The sequence below is a fragment of the Ambystoma mexicanum genome, chromosome 9 (assembly GCF_040938575.1).
Source record: "Ambystoma mexicanum isolate Mex_15411 chromosome 9, UKY_AmexF1_1, whole genome shotgun sequence".
NCBI classification, from domain to species: domain Eukaryota; kingdom Metazoa; phylum Chordata; class Amphibia; order Caudata; family Ambystomatidae; genus Ambystoma; species Ambystoma mexicanum.
In genome coordinates this window covers 956,775,982-956,799,057 of record NC_090931.1, presented here as the reverse complement: position 1 = coordinate 956,799,057, position 23,076 = coordinate 956,775,982, and the positions used below count along the sequence as shown (strand labels likewise).

Here is a 23,076-nt window from a genome sequence, read left to right as displayed (position 1 = left end):
GATCGCCTGGTCTGACCATGACATGGTCCTCACGGACATCCAGTGGGCTGATTTGCCAAAAAACAATGGAAAATGGCGTTGTAATGAGAGCCTCTGGAGAGATGTTGTCTTCAGAACAGAAATGGAGACAGAGATCTCCGAATTTTTCAAAGCGAACGACAATGGTGAAGTGTCCAGACAAACGGTGTGGGAGGCTGGGAAGGCTACCTGGAGAGGGATTCTGATAAGGGAAGGCGCATCGAAAAAGAGGGAACGTGCCCTCGTTGAACAAAGGCTACGAGCCGAAATCTGCCAGTTAAAAAGCAAATCAAAAGTGGATGAAGAATTAGACCCGCAGAAAATGAATAGGGCCAAAGAAAAAAGAAGCAAATTGAAACTCCTGGAGTATGAACAGGTTGTGCGCAAACTGAGAATGTTAAAACAGAAATTGTACGAAAAAGGCGATAAGGCTGATGCACTTCTTGCTGCCAGGCTGCGTGAACAAAGAGCTGACCGTAAAGTAATAGAGATTAAAGATGATTCCTCCCCTACACCATACACCCACACCACTATTCCAGAATGCTTTGCCAACTTTTATGAAACATTATACTCCTCCGACGTGGACATAGGGCCATCAGAGATTGAGTCATACTTGTCCTCAATAGATGTACCCCGCATTCCTGGCACAGATGCCGAATCCCTACAATCGCCTATAACGGAAATGGAGGTCCAGGCTGCTATAAAGAGGCTGACTTTGGGCAAGTCCCCAGGCGAAGACGGCTATACAGCCGGCTTTTATAAAACTTTCATGCCCATATTAGCTTCTTTTCTGACACTCCTCTTCAATGACATAATGGAAACAGGGAAACCCCCGGACTCTTTCACCAGGGCACTGATTACTGTCATCCCCAAGGCGGGGAGGGACCCCACGAATTGCGCCTCATATCGCCCCATCTCGCTACTCAACCTCGATGCAAAGATTTATACTAGAGTTTTGGCGGCGAGACTCGAATCCCTTGTCCCACAACTCATACGCTCTGATCAAGTTGGGTTCATATTAGGAAGACAGGGAGCAGACACAATCCGCAAAACCCTCCACCTAATCCACGCATCCCAGCATATGGAGAAGGACCCGATCTTACTCTCTGTTGATGCAGAAAAGGCTTTCGACAGGGTGGAGTGGGGGTTCCTGAAGGCGGTACTACGAATGGTGGGATTGGGCGTTAAATTCAGACAAGCAATACATGCAGTGTATACAGACCCCAAAGCATCTATATTTGTGAATGATGAATACTCACGGTGGTTAAATCTCCAACGTGGGACCCGACAGGGGTGCCCCCTGTCGGCGATTCTCTTTACCCTTTCACTTGAGCCCCTGGCAATAACGATGAGAGCGGACCCCACACTCGAGGATATCCGACTGGGGACAACGGAATATAAAATTGCCCTCTATGCTGACGACATCCTCCTTCATATCACAAACCCCTCCTCTTCCGTCCCCCGAGCTCTATCCTTAATAGAGGAATACGGCAAACTCTCTGGGTTCAAAGTAAACAGAACAAAGTCGACACTCTTTCCTCTACAGGGCCAAGAGGATGACAACACCATCAAATTTTCCTCACTCGGCCTACATATTGAGCATGCAAAACTGCAATACCTGGGGATACAAATAACGAGAAATTTAGAGGACCTATTTGAAGCTAACTTTCCCCCCCTACTGAAACAATTCAAACTAGATTTAACGAGGTGGGATAAACTCACAATCTCCTGGCTAGGTCGGCTAAACGCAATAAAGATGGTATCACTTCCCCGCTTCTTATACCCCTTCCAGACATTACCCGTTAGGATTCCGAAAAGCTTCTTTACTGAAATCAAAAAGGCCATGCTCCACTTTCTAGGGCAGGGGAAGAAAGCGAGAATCCCATATAAGACTTTAATACTTCCCAAAGACAAGGGAGGGGTTGGTCTGCCCAACCTCCAAAAATACTATGAAGCCTCACAACTTTGATCCCACACCTGCGCGACCAGACAAACATCCAGTGGGTCAATATGGATAACCATTACTTTTCGCCAGCCACAGTATCTGAATGGCTCTGGGCACCCTAGAAACGGATATGTCGAAAACTCAAAGATCACCCGATACTTATGACCATCTGGGACATATGGACGCATGGCACGAATATGCAAGGCATTACCACCTGGCTGAGCCCCTTGAGCCATTTATGGTCCCCAGGAATCAACAACCACATTCCAGATGTAGGAAGGTACCAAAGCTGTTACGAGGCGGGCTTAGAGAGAGTAGGCCAACTACAAAGGAAAGACGCCTTTATTTCCCTCCCTGAGCTGACCGAGGCCCTCGGAATAGGCTCATTATCCACATTTCAATATCTACAACTCAAAGGGGTTTTGACAAGAACCATGTGGAGACCCAAACTGATGAGAGAACTCACCCCCTTTGAGAAAATACTGGACTCAAGAACTGTAATGAAGGGGCTAATATCAGATATGTACAGGGCATTGATAGAGGGAGAAGGTGTGAACACTGACGCACTAAAAACAGATGGGAAAAAGATTTCGCTGAACAGTTCACACCCGAACTTTGGGACACCGTATGCCAAGCAGCCACACGGATATCCATTTCAAATCAGTACAAACTACATGCAATCAAATTATTACACAGATGGCAGTATGACCCCTTCAGATTATCCAAAATGTTTCAGACCGCAAGTCCCGACTGCTGGCGTGGATGCGGACAGAGGGCAGACTACTGGCACATGTGGTGGGGATGTCCCCGGATACAGGTATTTTGGTCAGAAGTTCTAGGTTGGATCAAAGAGGTCGATGGCATTGCCAGAACACTCACGCCCTACCTCATACTGTTCGGCCTCGAGAAAGATGAAGACGACTGGGTCAAGATCAAAGACATAGCCCCGCAACTGCTCCTGGCTGCTAGGGCAACACTGGTTATGAGGTGGAAGGCTCCCACAAGCCCCACGAAAAATGAATGGATCCATGTATCCACCAACATTTGTATAATGGAAAACATAACAGCATCGCTGCATGGTAAACTCTCACAGACTGAGACCTTGTGGATGGAATATAAAAGCATATATCTACCAGACGGTCTGTCCCGTAACACAGCCCTTACTCTGATGGCGGAGGAGCAAGGAACAAACTAAACGACGTTTAAGTTGAACTCTTCGACGGACACTCTTACGAATAACGTGAACCCGACAATAAACTCTGACTCTGATCGTTATACGATGAATGCTGCATGATCTGTGATAAAGGCTCTGACCATGGGGGAGGTGGGTGGGGATTGGGAAGGGGGGAAAAGTTATGATGTTGCGCGAACATTATGCATGCAGAAAGCTCACATGTGACGGACGCAAAACACAAGAGATTCAGGGGGGTTGCTTTATTATAGTGAAATTCTTAATTGTGTACCTATTGTATACTTTTCCTGCATAACCTGCATTTGTAAAACTAATAAAACCAAATTTACAAAAAAAAGTGATAGATCCTAAGGAGGACATTTGAATACCTTTGGTTAACATATACTGGCACACTGGAATGGCCACTCTCTTTGGACTCCGACAGTAAGATCTTTGTATCTCTCTAGATGCCTCATTTAGAAGCCTGGGCCAATGCGGCAAACAGGTTTTCTATTTTCCAGACAGGCTTTCGGAGAGGCCACTGGACCAATATTAACGGGTTGGTGGTAAGAGCAATCCAGGAAAGTTCCTGGTCTGATAAATCTGCTACTACTTATGTGGCCTCTATAGACCTTTCCGGGACCTTCGATTGAGTGGATCGTAGGCGCCTATCGTGGAAATTAAACTCCTGGCGCATGCCGAAGGGCATGTTGAAACTGATCATGGCCCTTCACGAGAATTCAGGGGTGAGGGTATGCCTGACTAGAGACGGTATGATGTCAGACTTTATTTCCACTCCGTCTAGCCTAAGGCAAGGCTGTAAACTCGCTCCTTTTCTTTTCAACTTGTATGCATCAGACGTATCAACGTACTTAAATAAGGCATCTTTGGCCTCTCCTAAGCTAGGCGACCGGAAAATAACATGGCTTGCATACGCAGATGACTTTTTGTTGTTTGATCATACATGCGTGGGCATAAATAGGCTATTAACTGCTTTCTCTAAATTTGCGTCGGACAATGGCCTCTTAATTAACTCTGCAAAGACTAGCATTCTTAACTTTGGTAGAGGGAGGAAAATGACCTGGCTACCCTGGCATGCGCAAGGGGCAATTTTGTCATCCACAACTACTATGATCTTTATGGGCTTTTTTTATTTGGGCTAGACCATCAATGCTTTTGCTTCCACAAATTCTGATTCAAAAGACTTCAGTGCTGCAAATCAATTGGCGACTGTGAATCATAGATTTGACCGCTTTTCCATTAAACCAGCATTAAAGTTATATGACTGGAAATGTATCCCTAAAATTATTTACGGGTTTGAACTTTATTTTGCGGTGGTACCCGAATGGCTGGATCTGGGGTTAATCTCTTTAAGAGCTTGAGTAAATTGGAACTGCCTGCAACTCTATTTGAAACTACTGTCCTCTATGGAACCCTTGCTTTATGGATCATTCGGTAAAACTATGTCCCTGAAATTGAGTGGGACCAAAGGCAAGGAAGAACATAAAGGAGCCCATTATTGAATGTGAAATGTTACAATGTTAATGTATTACGCTAGCTCAAGGTGAAGTGAGTGTGTACCTTTTTGATTTCCGGGTTAATGTTGTCAAAATCACTGATGGTTTGCTCTTGTATGTGCCCCCCAAGGAGAATAGAATAGAGACTGTGTACAGCCAGTTTTGTATTGTGCAGGCAAGGAAGAACATAAAGGAGCCCATTATTGAATGTGAAATAGATGACGAAAAATCATATTGGTAATACGTTTACATTATAATTACGGACATACAGAGACACACAAGTACTAGGAGGGCACACAGATGGGGGCCGAAACACCCTTATCACATATTTGTAAAAACCTACCAGGGTACGCGGAGCGAATTAAGAAATATCATGACCAATGGATAACAGAGCTGAAGGGAGAAGGGTTACCCCAGATATGGCCCGAGGGGGGATCATTTGATAAAAGTATTCTGGATATGGTGGCCACATGCATTTGTTTGAAATACAAGGGGAAACAGTTGCACAATAGGAGGGAAATATTAGATCTCTGGAGGTTATTTGAAGAGATACCCCCGCCTAAAGCACCAGCATTAAATGCTGACCTACCGTCCACCACTGACAATCCACTGATGATACAGAAAGATGTTAAGGAGGCACCAAATGTAGAGCCCCCTGTAGAGGTAATAAGCTTATACCCGATACTAAACAAGCCTGTGCCCGCAGAAGGGTACAGTGACCCCACTTATGTGCCTCCTCCGATAACTACTACACCCCACCGGCCAACGGCACCCCCGCCATATGAAAGTACAAGGCAGCGAGCCCAGGCAAGTACACAAAGGGTGGACATAGAAAAGCTAACAGATGATTTACAATCGAGACTCTCAATAGCGAAAGATGAGCTCTCAAGGATAAAAGACATATGTGAACAAACAGCACTTAATGCAGTACGATCAGGGCGCACGTCTAGAGCGCCGAGTGAGAATAGAACACTTGAAGACGGGTGGAAAAAAGGTGAGATACTGTTCAGAATTGAGGAAGAACCGACACGAATAATCGAAGTAGGGACACGAGAGGGAGGTATCGATAATGAAGAAAGACCTATAGGGGACAGAGAGGAACTATTATGTGATATAAGGGACGATCTAGAAGAAAGCGACAGGTTGAGCATGGCAATGGGAGGGGGAAGTGAAGGGGTGGATGGTACATGTTCAATGAGAACACTGGATGATGAGTGGACGGGGCGATTAAGGAACAGGGTGGGGAAAATGGCATCATTGGGAACGTCAGGAGTGAAGACTGGAACAGAGACCACGATGAAAGGAAAGTTACAGCTCCCACTGATACATAGGGGAGGAGGGAGACCGAATTATATCCCATGGGCTCAGATGGATAAAGCCAATTTATTAAAGCTATTGCCCCCGTTATCAGGAGGGGCAAGTAAGTGGATATACGCCTTTGAGAAACACACTGCCGGGGTACCCCTAGCAATAGGAGATGTGAAGAGCTTACTTGTATCAGCAGTGGGGGATCAGGCTGATAGAGTATGGATCAAGGCCGGTTTCCCGGGAGTAACATTAGACTGCGACCGCCATGACGGGGCCTCCTTTAACACAGTGCGTGCAAGGGTGTGGGATGCCTTGCGAGAAACGTTTCCAGATACGCCAGACTTACAGTCAGTAATGCAGTGTACAATGAATGACGGGGAGGAGGCTATGGATTACATTTTTCGGGTCCAAGAGATGTGGAGAGCCGAAACGGGCACGCCCTGGTATCAATCGACATCTTTATTTTACTTCATTATAAAAAGGGGGCTCCCAAAGGAAGTGCAAAAGGCGCTCGACAAGATAGCAGGTATTGAAGCGAAGGGATGGCCTGAGATTCAGAGCATAATAGTACACCATTGTAAAAGAATAAAGGAAAGGGAGAAGGAGGTGGCGCAGAAGAGATTGGCAGACGAAGCAAAACTAGTGCAGACAAAGTTGGTGAAGGTCGCAGCGGCTGTAGCCGCACTCCCCCACAGCAGGGAGGGAGATGAGGAGGAGGAGGGGCTGATAGCAATACAAGGAAGGGTGGCAACTAATTGGGTTGGGGCAGGACAGCGGCAGTGGAACGAGCAGGAACAAGGTGGAGGTCCGCAGTGGCAAGAGTGGACCCCTCGAGGGGGACGAGGTGGGTACAGGGGCCGAAGAGGAGGTGGACCGGGGTACGGAGGAATGGGAGGAAATGGATGGCAGGGCCCTAGAGGTGCACAAGGGAGTTGCTGGAACTGCGGAAGATGGGGGCATTACTCTAGGGAGTGCAGAGCCAGACCCAACAACGGGTTCCAAGAGGTAGAGCAGTATGGCCATCCTCACCCGGGGAGCCCATATGGTCTTCCAATGGGACAACAACAACCGAGAAACCCAGGCCAAGGTAATAATGAGCAGCAACCGGGGCACCAGTATAGAACACAGAACCACACGCAAAACAATGACAATATGCAGTACACGCCAGGCAACCCTTTTGCGACAACAGCAAACGGGGCCCCCGCACCAGCACCCTACAACAGCGTGTCAGTAGTTTCAGGAAGTGTCTTTAATCAAGGGGGGCGATGAGACACCTCGCATAGGACAGCCCACAGAGAACACTTGCGTGTCCAGTTCTATCTACCACCTACAATGCAGCAGAGGAACCATTGGTAGGGGCGCAGATAGGAGACAAGCAGTTCATATTCATGGTGGATTCGGGAGCGGAGAAATCATGTATCAGAGAGGGCCGGTTCCCGTTATCTAACCGGAAGTTAGAGACGCAGTGGTTCTCTGGGGCTGTAATTGAAGTTCCTTACACAGAAGCATTGGATGTAACAGTGGGGGGTAAGACTGTAAAGACACCCTTACTGTATTATGAACACTCACCAATAAATTTATTAGGGAGGGATCTCCTGAGTAAACTCAACATGACCATATCATTCACTGAGAGAGGTATAGTGTGTTCAACACCCGGAATATGCCCATTGCGTGCAATGTTGGTAGTACAGGCCCACACCACCACACAAGAAGTACGAGGTTTGCCGGAAAACGATGAAATGTTTATTGAAGGGCTAAAGACATTGGCCCTCATAATTCCAGAGTTGAGGAAGATGGATTGGAGGATTCCAGCAGAGTTCCTCTTCCGCCCCATAGTGTGCCCCGACACAACACCGGGGTCAGTGGTATCATTAGATTTGCACGCTGTACAGGTATCAGCGAAAAGAATTGCGGTGATTGGAATAGATATGGAAGGATGTGAGTGGCGTACAGTACTGTGCACGAATGCCAACATCGCCCTAAGAGATTTAACAGATGAGGATCTCTTTTCAGATGCAGAGGGGGATGGTGAAATTGTAATGGAAATAGCGATGCCCTGTGACATTTTGATTCAAGCCAGGGAAATCCCCGCTCAACTGATGGCAGTGGTAGGAGCACCGCCGTCATTCTTTGATGATGACATGAGACTCGTACCAAATAATTTGTGGACAACAGGCCCCCATGATGTAGGGCTGTTGCATGGAGTACAACCTGTGACAATAAAACTAAAGCAAGGAGCAATTCTACCCCGAGTGAAACAGTATCAATTGTCCCGTGAAGCTGAACAAGGGATAAAAGAGACAATAGATGCACTACTAGCACAAGGGATAATAGTGCCTTCAAACTCCCCATGCAACACATGTATTTATCCAATCAAAAAAGCAAAGGGAGTGTCTTGGAGGATGATACAGGATTTACGCCCCCTAAATGATGTAATTGAGAAAGAGTTCCCTTTGGTCCCGAACCCTGCCTCAATATTATGCAGCATCCCAAAAACGGCATCACATTTCACAGTAGTTGACTTGAAAAACGCATTTTTCTCAATCCCCCTGGCTGAAGAGAGTAGATACCTGACAGCATTCACACTGGGGGGAAAAAGATATGAACACTGCAGATTACCGCAGGGTTACTGTGAGAGCCCAAGCATATTTAACCGCATATTGCATGAAGACTTGGGGAACCTATCAGTTGAGAGTACGATCATTCAGTACGTAGACGATTTACTAGTGTGTGCACAAGACGAAGAAACATGCAGAAAGGATTCAACAACACTCCTGACTCTATTGGCCAATAAGGGGTACAAGGTAGACAAGGAAAAGTTACAGTACTGCCTGATAGAGGTCTTATACTTGGGACAGCTGGTATCAAAAGATGGAAAAAGAATAATCCCCGACAGGGTAGAAGCGATAAGATCAGTAGGAGAACCCACAACAGTGAAAGACATGCAGAAATTCTTGGGAATGTGCAACTATTGCCGAGCATGGATATTAGACTATGCAGCATACATGAGACCCCTACTACAAGCGCTCAAAGAAGCACAACAGGAAAATAAAAAAATAGAATGGTCAGAAGAAATGAGCGCGTCATTTAAATCATTAAAAGAGTTAATTTCAAGCGCTCCAGTACTCGCAAATCCTGATTATGGACGCGAGTTTTACCTGTTCTCACACTGCAAGGGAATACTCATGTCATCTGTACTGACACAAAAAACGTCCCTAGGACTCAAGCCTTTGGCTTACTATAGTGGTACTTTAGATGCCGTGATGCAAGGCCATTTCACGTGCGAGCAATCACTCGCTGCAGCCGCGTTCGCGATTGAGAAAAGTGCCACAATAGTAATGGGATGCCCTGTGACATTGTTTGTGGAACATTCATTATTTGCAATACTTGAGAGGTCAAAAAGCACACTGACAACACAGCGGGCAACAGCCTATGAGATCATATTGTCTAGCGCCAATATCCATGTGGTGAGATGCAAGACAGTGAACCCCGCAACATTCATTACAGAAGCATGCATACTGGAGGACATGCAGGACCACGATTGTGCAACTTACACAGGAGAAAGAGGGGAGGACACCGTTGTGTGTGAGAACGCTCTGAGCGAGGGGGAAGTGTATTTCGTGGATGGATCTGCATTGATTGACATGGACACAGGAGAAAAACATGTTGGCATGGCAGTGGTGAGGCTAGAAGACGGTGAGTATGAAACACTAGTGCAGTACCGCCTCCCATCACATTACTCCGCACAAGCAGCAGAACTGATTGCGCTCATAGAAGCACTACATGCAGCAAAGGGTTGCGCAGTGACAATATATACAGACTCAGCTTACAAGACGACGACAGTACATGGAGGTCTAGCAAGATGGGGGCGGAGGGGATTTCGACGGGCAGACGGAACACCAGTACAGCATGCAGAATTGTTGAAAGAGTTAATTGAGGCCCTACAAAACCCTACTGCGGTAGCAATAGTGAAGTGCCAAGCACATACATCCAACACAGATGTTGTGTCTTTGGGAAACGCGGCAGCGGATGCTGCCGCCAAGAAGGCTTCCTATTTTCAGAAATACGAAGCAGGTGAGTACATGCTGCAGCACAAGACAAACGAAGAGCTCCCAGAGGGCTACAACATGATGCCAATATCACAAATACTAGAATTACAGGAAGGAGCTAGTACAGAGGAAAAATTGATGTGGACAAAACGAGGGTGCAGCAAGTCGGTGACAGACTTACTGTGGCGACAAAACAACTCAGGGAAAGTGGTAATGCCAATCAAGTTATTGGAAATTGCGTTTCAACAACTACACTTCCCTGCACACAATACCAAACAGCACATCGCAGCAGAAATACAGGAAGAATGGTTCATGCCCTGTCTCCAGGAGCACGTATTTCGATTAGCAATGGAATGCACAACATGTCAGATATACAATTCAGGAATGACATTACGCACGCTCCGGGGAACAATTCCAAAACCCATTGGCCCATTCAGAGAGCTACATATTGATTACGCGGACATGGGGGAAAGGTGTAATGGAGCACGTTACATGATCGTGGTTGTATGCCCATTCTCAAGGTGGGTAGAAGCAGGCCCATGTGCACGACCTGATGCCAAAAGCGCTGCAAAGTTCCTAGTGAGGGAAGTGTTCCCGCGCTGGGGAATTTGTGACGTGATTCGCTCAGATAATGGCACTCACTTTGTAAATGAGCTTTTCAAGGAAATTACTACGTTATTGGGAATAAAACATAAATTGTGTTCGATCTATCATCCTCAAAGTAATGGCGTAGTGGAAAAGATGAACGGACTGTTAAAAGGCAGGTTATCAAAACTATGCTTTTCATTGAAAAAGAATTGGATTTACTGTCTGCCCCTTGCGCTATTTGAGCTGAGAAATCAGCCAAGTAAAGACCACCATTTGTCCCCGCACGAGATCGTGACTGGGAGACGAATGTACACTGCACACTCTCCACTGCGCGAACACTCAGATGCACACAGAAGCGCCGCGATATTGGGAGAAGAGTTCACAGACTATTTGAAGAAATTGGCAAGGGCAGCGCGCGCAATATCAAAGCAGCTCTCTCCACCCTTCACTAGAGAGGAGGGAAACATAACAGGGTCTGTCACGGAGCCTGAACAACAGCTACAGCTGATGCGGGGCGAATTAATTTATGTCAGGAGTTTTGTACGTCGATGGAATGCACCACGGTTCCATGGCCCATACGAGGTAGTGTTCTGCACGCCCACGGCAGTAAAAGTAAAGGGCCTGAAATACTGGATACACTTGACAGATGTACGAAAAGCATATAGTAATGTGCAAGAGGAGGTAGATGAGGAGGCACAGACAACAGCAACCGATGCAACTGAGCAGAATGTCTGAATATGAACTTGTGTGTGTGGCAGTAATGCACCTGAATGGGCAAATGGCTGATAAGTATAATTGCATTTTTATGATAGTACAAAAAAAAAAAAAAACATTTTTTTTCTTTTTGTCTTGTGAAACCTATATGTAATTAATGAAGTGATCAAATTATGAAGTGTTTACACCCTTGTCTGTGCATCCCGGTCCCTACAAACCCTACCCGCTTCCGTTCCCTGTCAATATATATTGGTACTGATAGTGCCAACAAAATGTTTACATGCATGTACTTAATGCACTTTTATATCTCAAACAGGAGCTACCATGGCATCTAACGGGCAGCCTGCAACGGATAGAATTAGCAGAATGAGAGAATTACTAAATGAGAGATGCAGATATTCGTATGAGTGTGGATTATCTGTGTGCATTACATTGTTTTTTATAATGATGTTTGGCCTGGTTACATATTGGTTTGTAGCGTTCATCTCTGTCGAGATGAACGAGGGGGGAGGGATGAACAACACTGGGATTAACAGCACTACTGGGACCAATACAACTGCAAGTGTCAATACTAGGGAAGGTGATTTTTTGGTATGGGACGGAACTAAACTTGTATGGGGTTATCACACCACACCACCCAATGCTGTCATAACAGAAATGAAAGGGCTACAGGGTGGACTGCAAAATAGCACAGTGTCTCCGCCAAAGATGTCCAAGTACAATGCCCGCAGTTTAAATGACCGAAACCCATCTGCCATATCGTGGTTATACAACTCCCCCACCAGCCAACCTGCCCCCATATTAAACGACCTGCAAGATAACGTCAAGGACGAAAAGGAAAAGATGCTAGCAACACACGAAATATTATATGATGCATCGGCCAAGGGGGGCGGGAATGAGAAAGGGGGGTCTATTTTGTCCCTCGCCCAGGAGGCTTGGAAGTACATGAGGAATAAGAATAAAAGACGAAAAAGGGAAGCAGGGAGGAGGAAGTATGATGAGTACTATGGGTTAGGACTAGATAAAATGGAAGACCCACGACACCCCCACCAGACAAATAAGTGGTATGCGGATATGAGTGCCACAGCGAAACAAACAACAAATGAGAGCTGTTATGTCTGCTCCCTCATTCCTCATGCTTCAGGTACACCCAAAGTATTGCTACCCAAAGAGTTGCCAATTGTAGATGCCCAATGTCTCCTTCATCTCACGTTGTGCAGGATTAAGAACACCTTCCAGGCACATGGAGTTATTTTCAGAATGCTGCAGAACGAGAAAACTTGCTATCCAAAGACGGCCAGGGTGGTATGTCTGGAAGAACCATTTTTTGTAATACAAGGGACACTTTTTTCGGACAACAAGTGGAAGGATGAAGAAGTAATGTGTAAAGCTGAAGCACTGAGAGGTATGGCACCAGAGAAATTGCAGTGGATAGAAGAAATATGCACACCAGTGTGGAAGGAACACATGTCAAAACTAACCTGGGTAACCGCCATTGAAAAACCCTTCAAACTGCAGAACGAAATAGACTATGAATTATGTTTTAAAGGAGAGGGGAAAACCTCCATGGGGATGAACAAGGACTGTAACAAGACCCTCACCATCCCGGATCTGAGAAAAGGGACAGCGGCCCTGATGGATACGTACTGGGTATGCGGCAACCAGGCATACCTGCACCTCCCCCGTCATGGAGTGGCAGCTGCTCAATGGCCACTCTGCACTCAGCCCTAATGGTAATACCAGAAAGCCACATCGATGGGAGCAAAAGGACACAGGAACTCATACAACAGAGTGCAGCTGCGGAGTCACAAATGTATGTCCTGTCTTCCGGGAGCAAGGGAGAGGTGCTGACCCGTAACAGACGAGCATCAAACTACATATCAAAGGCATCATCAGAACTGTTGGCTCAGATCCCAGACAGATATCGATTATTCAGCTCAGCAGAAACATTCTTTGCCTCACTCATCTCAAGTGTTCAAGCAAGAGCAAACGCAAAATGGCTCCAGATAACACGCTGGGAATTGATTCAGCTGGCAAACGACACTGAAGAAGGGTTCAACGTAATAAAAGTGGAACTAAGGGCTTTACGGCTGATGACCATGCAAAACAGGTATGTCTTGGACCTGTTGACGGCAATGGATGGAGGTGTTTGCCGAAAAATCGGAAGTGCCTGCTGCACTTTCGTACCTTCTGAAGACGCAGAGAAAGGCTCCCTGTCCCATGTGATCGAAGCAGTCCACAACCTAGGAGAGAAAATGAAAATGGAAGGTGGAGCAGAAGACAGCACGTGGTTCGATAACATCTTCTCCTGGGTCCCCTCATGGCTTGGAACAACTGTGAAATTTTTGATGCCAGCAGTGGTATTCCTCCTTCTAATTTTTTGCCTGTGCCAGGCGGGTCTTCGAGTTTGTGCTAACGCAGTACCAAATGGTGCAATGATGATGGTGACAATGGGCAACACCCGTGGGACAATGCAAAACATGCAGGAAGTGCAGGTACAAACAGGAACAGATGACACACCAAGATATCAGCTAGTGCCTACCTATCACGACAAGGATATCATAGATAAAGCATGGCACACCACCATTAGAGAGCCCCGTGTACTAGAATGGTACCAGGAGGTGTGGGTAGATTTGGCGGGAGATGGCGGATGTATATACCTGACTTGTACCCCAGATGAATATGCCAGAAGAGGGGAAAGCTTACGGGGGGTGTGCAGAGCATGGATGCCCATAAAAGGCACACCTGCATGGGATGAGGCAGTGATGGATGAAGCAGAATGTAGAAGGCTGGAGGACTTAAAGTATTCGTTACTTAAGTAACGAAAGGGGGGAAATGTAGGGGAGGAGTGGTCCAAAAGACCCCCCCTTGCCTACATCTCCACCCCAGGTGAGGGCCATGGCTCATCGGGCGTCCCCTCCTTACCGCCAGGGCCCCGGTGGTGGATGGCTCACCTGCTGAAGACATTGCCTACACGTATTGAATTTAGTTAGGCCTCAGAAACCATTTTGTCTAAATAAAGATGGTGTGAGCTTAGCGCACTGTAGCGCGGCCCCCACCCTCGGAGAGTTCCAGTTATCCCTGTTGCCGCAGCACCCTGGCAGATCCGCTGCGAGCCCGTTCCCACGAACAAGACGGACATGAGCTAGCGTAATACATTAACATTGTAACAGTTCACCTTCCGCAGTGTATCATCGCTCCCAGCATGACCCGGCCAGCGGGCTTGGGCGATGAAAAGAACGGTAAAATGGTCATCAGATGGTAGAAAGTCCCCACATGTTAATGCTAAGACCACTCGCAAAGTGTGCATTTCTCCACACGATCTCTTGTATTACAAAAACCTGTAAAATGTATAACCATGATAGAAAGCATGCTTCCATGATATTAGCAATGACGAGCCCACACCACTGCAGTTGGGTACTAACAATGAAGGAGCGTTCCAGGGGACTATTTGTTATATGTACCACTGGGAAACTTACACTCCATGGTGCTGCGCCATAACCGAATTAATGCTGCTAGAGTACACGAGAAGACGAATGTAACCATACAGAGGGCTCATGTGAAGGATGCGCGAGAATGCACTTGTCATGTGTGTATGTCTAAGCCCCTTATGTGCCACCACCGTCACGTACAGTGGCGGGTCATTTTCTATGTACTCCAGCAACCACACTACTACCTCACTTACTGCAAATGTATATGCATATAACTAAATACTGTAGTCGTTAAAACATAGTGTACGAATAAGGTGCTCAGACTGGATATAATCGAGGCACATCCAGCAAAGTTGAAATGTATGTTTTCAAGTGATTCGAACACATACTATAAAGTGTTCAAATGATTGTGCCGGCAACACACGAGGAAGATACCTTTGTGAATATGTGCAAGGCCATTCCCCCTCCCACCCTGCGAAGACTGCCAAACATGAGAGCAGAGGCCCGCGCCGCGCTGCTCCACCTCCCCCAACCAGACTGGAGCCGCTTCAAAGATTTGTAGCCCCCTCTGCAGCACCCAAGGCCACGGCCCGCCACCTGCATTATTTACAGCACAGCAGTAAACCTCTGCCTGAATACACACTTCCAAAGGCGCCCCCTCGTAAACCCCACAGCCAACCGGAGCATCTTAGACTTATGGCCTTGTGCAATCAGGACACCCAATACTGTGGCAACACACCGCGGCACATTCATAACCATATCTAACAAGACAGGAAGGCGTGTACCGCCCGTCCCATGCCCTGAAGCTTAGCCCCTCAACCTATGGCTCCGGTCAACAGGACACTGGTAACCATGCCCTGACGAATGACCATCAGACCCCTCACAAGGTGCATTCCTCCTGTGTTGCATTAACCTGTAGGATAACCTATTGGAAGATTTACTAAAGAAGATAATATTGCAATGACTGAATGACTGCGGTGTGCATGGCCTAGGGCAAATAAGTCAGGAAAAGACATTCATCTCTGACACTGGCCGCGATGGCATAACGACACCGCCCGGATGAACTCAGCCGACCTGCCAGGCCTAGCCCAACCCACGAGGCTGACCAGTGACGTTCTCCAGCCAAGGCCAACCACATCACAGCAGCACCTATAGCTAGTCATCGCCACCCAATCCCATCGAACTTGTGCCCTCTATAGTATGTAGGTTCTTATGACGTTTTTTGTAAATATATACGCCTGTCTTTGCTATTGTCAGACAGAGCGCTCTCGGAGTTTGCAGAGTTCTTTGCATGCCCTATTCTGATTGATAAACTCCCACTTAAGCTCACCCGCACTCTGTCTTGGCTTTATTCCCGACTTGGGAGAGTCCTTCATTGTCTCTCATTGCGGGGAGGATCGTGCTGGCTGGGGACGCTTGCCTTCAGCCTTTTGTCTGATTTTCGCACATATGGTAACCTAATTCTGGAAGAGCTGAATGTGGACACTGAGTTCCTCATTGGTATTCCAGCTAAGGTTAAAGACCGTTTGTACGACTTGGACTGGGTTGAAACTGTTGAATAATTTCATAGGTACCCCTCCATGAGCCACCTCAGACATGAATATAAAAAGAGAGTAACAGCCCTTCATATCACATTTTATTCCTCTGCATTTCTCGTAAAGTGATATTTTATGATTTCGATGGAATCTCCTTCCCACTCGGGAGATCCTAGAACGGCGAGGGAAAATTGAAATGGACGAATACTGCTGTAGATTCTATAAAAACCAAGAGAATATAGAAACAACAAAACCTCTAATTCTAGTCTGTCCAGCTTTGAATGTCCAGTGAATGAGCTATCTAGGAAAGCAGTTTCTTTTAATGATCTGGATAAACACTGACTCTCTTTGTCAGAGATGCTTAAATTCACCAAATGTGTCTGATGCGTTAGAAGTTGCATGTTCTTTCTTATAATCTGATCATGTTTTTGCTCTTTTGTAATTAGTTTTTTTTTAGATCAAAGACCCTTTTTTTCTTGTAGGTATTAATATGATTATTATTGCTTGTTTCTTTTATAATGTATGAAGATAGAGTAATTTTATGATGTTGCAAAGGTTTTTCTCTAGACCATATACAATTAAAAAAAAATATTGTTAATCCACATGGTTTTTCCACGCTTCCTCATCCCAGTTTTCTCTGGAGATCTGTATTAAGACAAGATGGCAGGGCTGCCCCATAGATTCATCAAGGAAACCCAGCGCTTGCTGGCAGAACCTGTCCCTGGTATAAAGGCGGCACCGAAAGAATGCAATGCACAATATTTTCATGTGGTCATTGCAGGTCTCCAAGATTCACCCTTTGAAGGAGGAGCATTTAAACTTGAATTATTCCTTCCTGAAGAATATCCAATGCCAGCCCCTAAAAACGTTTAATGACCAAAATATATCACCCTAATGTAAACAAATTGGGAAGAATCTGTTTAGATATTCTGAAAGACAAATGCTCCCCAGCTTTGCAGATCAGCACAGTTCTGCTATCAATTCAAGCTTTGTTAAGTGCCTCAAATCCAAATGATCCATTAGCAAATGAAGTAGCCGAGCAGTGGAAGACATGTGAAGCTCAAGCCATAGAAACAGCCAGAGCATGGACTAGGCTATATTCCACAAATAACCTATAATTTCAGCATGAACATCAAGCGTGCATCCCGTCTTCTGTTCTGTCAAGACTGCTGTCTTAGACAGCATTACAAATAAGAAAGACGCCCAGACAACATGAGTCCTGTTTGTGACTAAATGCACATAAACAAATATATATTGTCCTGTTTCACTGCTGTAACGCATGAGCAGAGGCTACATTTATAATGCATCTTATTTGACAAGGAACGTGTCCAGTCGCTGCTTCCATTAGTCTATCCCATCGTGGTCTGAGTATAAACACTGTGAATGAAGGTGACCCGGGTTAGATGGAGTAAACATATGTTCTGTTTAATTTGTGGTTTCCTCCTCTGTCTAACACCTAGTTTTGGTGATTCTGATTGAAGTACTTCTTGCAGCTAACCACTACTTAGGGTGTACCGTTTAGCAAAGTAAAACATAGATGCTATATGGACAAGCTCAATGTTTGAACAACAATTGGAACTTTTAAATGAAACGCCATCTCCTTCACTAATAATACTGACTCATTATCAAGTGCAGATTTCTCCCTAAAAAAAACATGTGATCATTTTGTATGGCTTGTCTGGAAAATCTTTTGTTTTAGTAAATTATTTTTTATTATTCTATGTTGCCTTTGCACAGTTTATTTTGCTGTGTTTTTCATTATTCTCTGTGACAATTGTATTTAAACATTAAGATTGACACATTAGTATTTAAGCATTGAAAAGAGATTTGAACATATTAAAAAAGCACTCTCAACACTTGAGACAGCAGTGACTTCAGCATAACACATGGTATTCCTGTCAATTGGAGAGGAGGGAGGAGACAACCAGGCTAAGGTATTGTGGGGCAGTTTGTTAGGGAGGGTTTTCCCCAGGTGGATATACTTGTCCCCAGTCGGGGAGTCCCTCCCTATGAGGTTCTCCCGCATGAGACCACCTGTAGGGGGTCTGTTTGGTAGCAGCTTCCCCTCCCTAGCCTCATAGAGAAGGGCACCCACATGGGGAGAAGTGACAGGAACTAGTGAATCATCACATACCCTTTCCTAATGGTTTCTGCTTCCACATCTCCCACCAAGCGGAATCGGGATAGAAAGTCAACATTCCCCGTTCTTTGCCTTTCCTATATTCAAAACTAAAAGCATTATCCAGGGGTTTCTATCTATTCTTAAGCTAAGCCATGTCAAGGGAGAATGGTCAGTCACCAATTTGAATATCGTAAATATCCTATGGTTCATTTGATGGCAAGGCCCTCCAATTTGATTGTGGCTCAGTTTTTATCTCTGCAAAAAGTTTTCTGCTTATATATAAGATGGGATGTTCTACCATGGGTAGAACGGTTGAAATGTGTGAAACAGATATTGCTTGTAGAATGGATAAGGTGGGCAGAACGGCTGAAGTGGGTGAAACAGATGACATTTATAGAACAGATAAGACGGGTTAAACGGGTGAAGTAGGTGAAACAGATGATGCTTGTAGAACGGATAAGGTGGGTAGAACGGATGAAATGGGGGGAACAGATGAAGCTTGTAGAATGGATAAGGTGGGTAGAACGGATGAAATGGGTGGACCTGATAATGAAGGGGCAACATGCACAGATCTGATGAAGTGCATGGATCAGAAGAAATACATAGAACTGATTGAACAGATAGAGTGCATAAAACTGAGCGAGTACATGCAACGGATCGAATGCATGGAACAGATAGAGGGCACGGAATGAACACTGTACAAAAATGGTTAGAGTGCATGGAATGGTTAGAGTGCATGGAATGGTTTGAGTACATGGAATGGTTTGAGTGCATGGAACGGTTTGAGTGCATGGAACGGTTTAAGTGCGCTTGATCACAAGCACCTAATGTAAACCACCATATCACATCTCCACACTTATTCTCTTCTATACTCCACCACTCAACTAGAACACAGCAATACTATGACATATTCGGTATAGCTGTTCTCATACCATCACCTGCCTCATACTCCTCATCATCCTAATTAAACACAGCTGGCTACACACTCACCAGCATAGGCGTTCTCCTCAGGTCTAACGCAGCCAGAATCGGTCTGAATAACAACCTGCCAGAACGAACAGCTATCATACGAATGCCACACCTGCTGCACACATATCCGGTGTTCACACGTACTTTATGACTCTCTCTCTACTGACTTGAACTATGGTTCCCAAGGGCGTTCAACCTACCAGCACCTTGAGATCATACCAATGGTACATAAGGCGCTATATAAATGCAAAGTAACATAACATAACATAACATAACACATGATATTCTTGGTAAAAAATGACCCCCAGATCAACGTTGGATGAATCTGTCTGCAGTGTAAATTCTTTGTTGAAATTGGGGATTTTCAATACTGGCTCACTACAGAGAATGTGCTTTAAAATGTGAAAACTGGCCTGATCTTGATTTTCCCAGTGCAGTTTTTGGGGCTCGGCATTCTTCAATTTATCCTTCAAGCAAGATGTTATAGCAGAATATCTAGGGATAAATCGTCGATAATATCCTGCAAGACCCAAAAATGCCTGCAGAACTCTTCTTTTCCAGGGATGTGTTTCCTGGACCGCCTTACATTTTTTAAGTTAGGGTTGTATGAAGCCATTCCCCACAAAGAACCCTAGGTACTTCGTAGCTGACTATGCCAGATGGCATTTTGTGGGGGTTAGCTGTCTGGCCGGCTTGTCTCAAGGCTCCTATCACTTCATATAAATTAAACAAATGTTCCTCCCAGGTTTGACTGTGGATCAATATATCATCAAGGTCTGCTTCACAGAAGTGGGAAAAGGGCCATGGACTTTCTGATGGTTCTATTATGTCCGCCTCCAACATCTTCTCCACCACCTGGACGATCACCTCTTTTCTAGCCCCTCTTGGAAACTCTGGAGCTTCAGATTAATCACCTTTCCGGGAGGTGGCTGGATGTAGTGTACGCAATTCTGAAACCTTCCTGGCTCACTACTAAAGACATCAGGAAATTGGTCTAGTAAATCCTCGATGGGTTGTTGTTCATGTGAGAGTAACTCGGAGAGGATAAAACTATTTTCAGACATTTCCTCCGATAATAATGCGGCCATTAGAATGGAAGGAGGTTTACACTGGGTCCTCCTTCCATTCCTTCAGGAGGTTTACATGATGTATTTGGGTCTTGGATTTCTGGTCTGGTTAGGCCACCTGATAATTGTACGGCCAGTTCTTGCTAGTGTTTCATATGGCCCATACCACTTTTAAAGCATCTTGTGTTCTGAGGTGGGCAAAGGCACACACACCTGTTGGCCGATAGAGACGGATATATGTCCTGCTTTTGGTCATATTGAGCCTTTTAATTTTCTTGTGCTCACCCCAAAAGTTTCTGTGCCAATTCCCGTACAATAGCCATATGTTCTTTCAGGTGTTGTGCAGTTTGTGACATTGGAAGAACTGCCTCTTCCCTTTCTTCGCGAGTCTCCCAGAGCATGTCCTAGACATCTCCTGGATCACGTCCATAAAGGAGTTCAGAAGGGGACAAACCTAAAGAATCCTGAGGAGACTTTCGAATGGCAAAAAGAGCCCATAGTATCATTGTGTCCCAGTTATGCCCATCTGCTTCCACTAACTTCCAGAGAAAGTTTTTCACCGTTTGGTTAAAATGCTCCACCAACCCATCCATCTGTGGGTGGTATACGGAAGTGCTTACGGTCTTGATGTGGAGGATTTGTTTGACATCTGCCATCGTTTCAACAGCAGTCTCTTGCTTTAGGGTCTGATCTAACAATGTCTTAAGATCAGGAGAATGACTCCCTTCTCTCAGTCAACTTGGAAAAGGTCTTCAAACTAACTTTCAACGGTTCATTCCATAAACCTCACAAAGTCTTTTTGGTTCTTTCCACAAACTTCTGAATGTTAATGTCCAGCTTTTGTTCCCCTCTACATATGTCTGTCAAATCAAGTGTTAGAGGTTATAGGGGGTCCTGTGCAAAAATAACTAATTTATAGGTAAGTTATATGACTGGAAATGTATCCCTAAAATTATTTATGGGTTTGAACTTTATTTTGCGGTGGTACCCGAATGGCTGGATCTGGGGTTAATCTCTTTAAGAGCTTGAGTAAAATGGAACTGCCTGCAACTCTATTTGAAACTACTGTCCTCTATGGAACCCTTGCTTTATGGATCATTCGGTAAAACTATGTCCCTGAACTTGAGTGGGACCAAAGGGAACCTTTTGTCTGATTTTCGCACATATAGTAACCTAATTCTGGAAGAGCTGAATGTGGACACTGAGTTCCTCATTGGTAATCCAGCTCAGGTTAAAGACCGTTTGTACGACTTGGACTGGGTTGAAACTGTTGAATAATTTCATAGCTACCCCTCCATGAGCCACCTCAGACATGAATATAAAAAGAGAGGAACAGCCCTTCATATCTCATTTTATTCCTCTGCATTTCTCGTAAAGTGATATTTTATGATTTCGATGGAATCTCCTTCCCACTCGGGAGATCCTAGAAAGGCGAGGGAAAATTGAAATGGACGAAATACTGCTGTAGATTCTGTAAAAACCAAGAGAATATAGAAACAACGAAACCTCTAATTCTAGTCTGTCCAGCTTTGAATGTCCAGTGAATGAGCCATCTAGGAAAGCAGTTTCTTTTAATGATCTGGATAAACACTGACTCTCTGTGTCAGAGATGCTTAAATTCACCAAATGTGTCTGATGCGTTAGAAGTTGCATGTTCTTTCTTATAATCTGATCATGTTTTTGCTCTTTTGTAATTAGTTTTTTTTTAGATCAAAGACCCTTTTTTTCTTGTAGGTATTAATATGATTATTATTGCTTGTTTCTTTTATAATGTATGAAGATAGAGTAATTGTATGATGTTGCAAAGGTTTTTCTCTAAACCATATACAATTAAAAAATATATTGTTAATCCACATGGTTCTTTCACTCTTCCTCATCCCAGTTTTCTCTGGAGATCTGTATTAAGACAAGATGGCAGGGCTGCCCTATAGATTAATCAAGGAAACCCAGCGCTTGCTGGCAGAACCTGTCCCTGGTATAAAGGCGGAACCGAAAGAATGCAATGCACAATATTTTCATGTGGTCATTGCAGGTCTCCAAGATTCACCCTTTGAAGGAGGAGCATTTAAACTTGAATTATTCCTTCCTGAAGAATATCCAATGCCAGCGCCTAAAGAACGTTTAATGCCCAAAACATATCACCCTAATGTAAACAAATTGGGAAGAATCTGTTTAGATATTCTGAAAGACAAATGCTCCCCAGCTTTGCAGATCAGCACAGTTCTGCTATCAATTCAAGCTTTGTTAAGTGCCTCAAATCCAAATGATCCATTAGCAAATGAAGTAGCAGAGCAATGGAAGACATGTGAAGCCCAAGCCATAGAAACAGCCAGAGCATGGACTAGGCTATATGCCACAAATAACCTATAATTTCAGCATGAACATCAAGCGTGCATCCCTTCTTCTGTTCTACCAAGACCGCTGTCTTAAACAACATTACAAATGTAGGGGAGGACTGGCCGCGAGGCCCTCCTCACCTGCAGCCTTCTCCCCAGGTGAGGACCATGACTCGGTGGGCGTCCCCTCATGCCACCCGGGCCCAGGTGGAGGAGGGTTCACCCGCCGACGACATTGCCCACACGTATCCGTTTCCTGCATATACAAAAATTCAGTTAGGCCTAGAAGCCATCCTGTCTAGCAAA

The 23,076-nt window shown here is 45.2% G+C and overlaps 1 protein-coding gene and 1 pseudogene across 1 annotated transcript; both read left to right on the top strand.

The window, feature by feature from the left end:
• Nucleotides 1–16,921: 16,921 nt before the first annotated feature.
• LOC138489767 (ubiquitin-conjugating enzyme E2 N-like) lies at nt 16,922–17,394 on the top strand (annotated as a pseudogene).
• A 4,951-nt stretch (nt 17,395–22,345) lies between these two features.
• Nucleotides 22,346–22,818, top strand: LOC138489765 (ubiquitin-conjugating enzyme E2 N-like). Its single transcript, XM_069617388.1, has one exon. It carries the CDS (start codon nt 22,346–22,348, stop codon nt 22,802–22,804), a length of 459 nt encoding a protein of 152 aa, XP_069473489.1. The 3' UTR covers nt 22,805–22,818.
• Nucleotides 22,819–23,076: the final 258 nt, after the last annotated feature.

Excerpts from the sequence above, each read along its gene's own strand:
- LOC138489765 (XM_069617388.1), top strand. The coding sequence starts at position 22,346 with ATGGCAGGGCTGCCCTATAGATTAATCAAGGAAACCCAGCGCTTGCTG.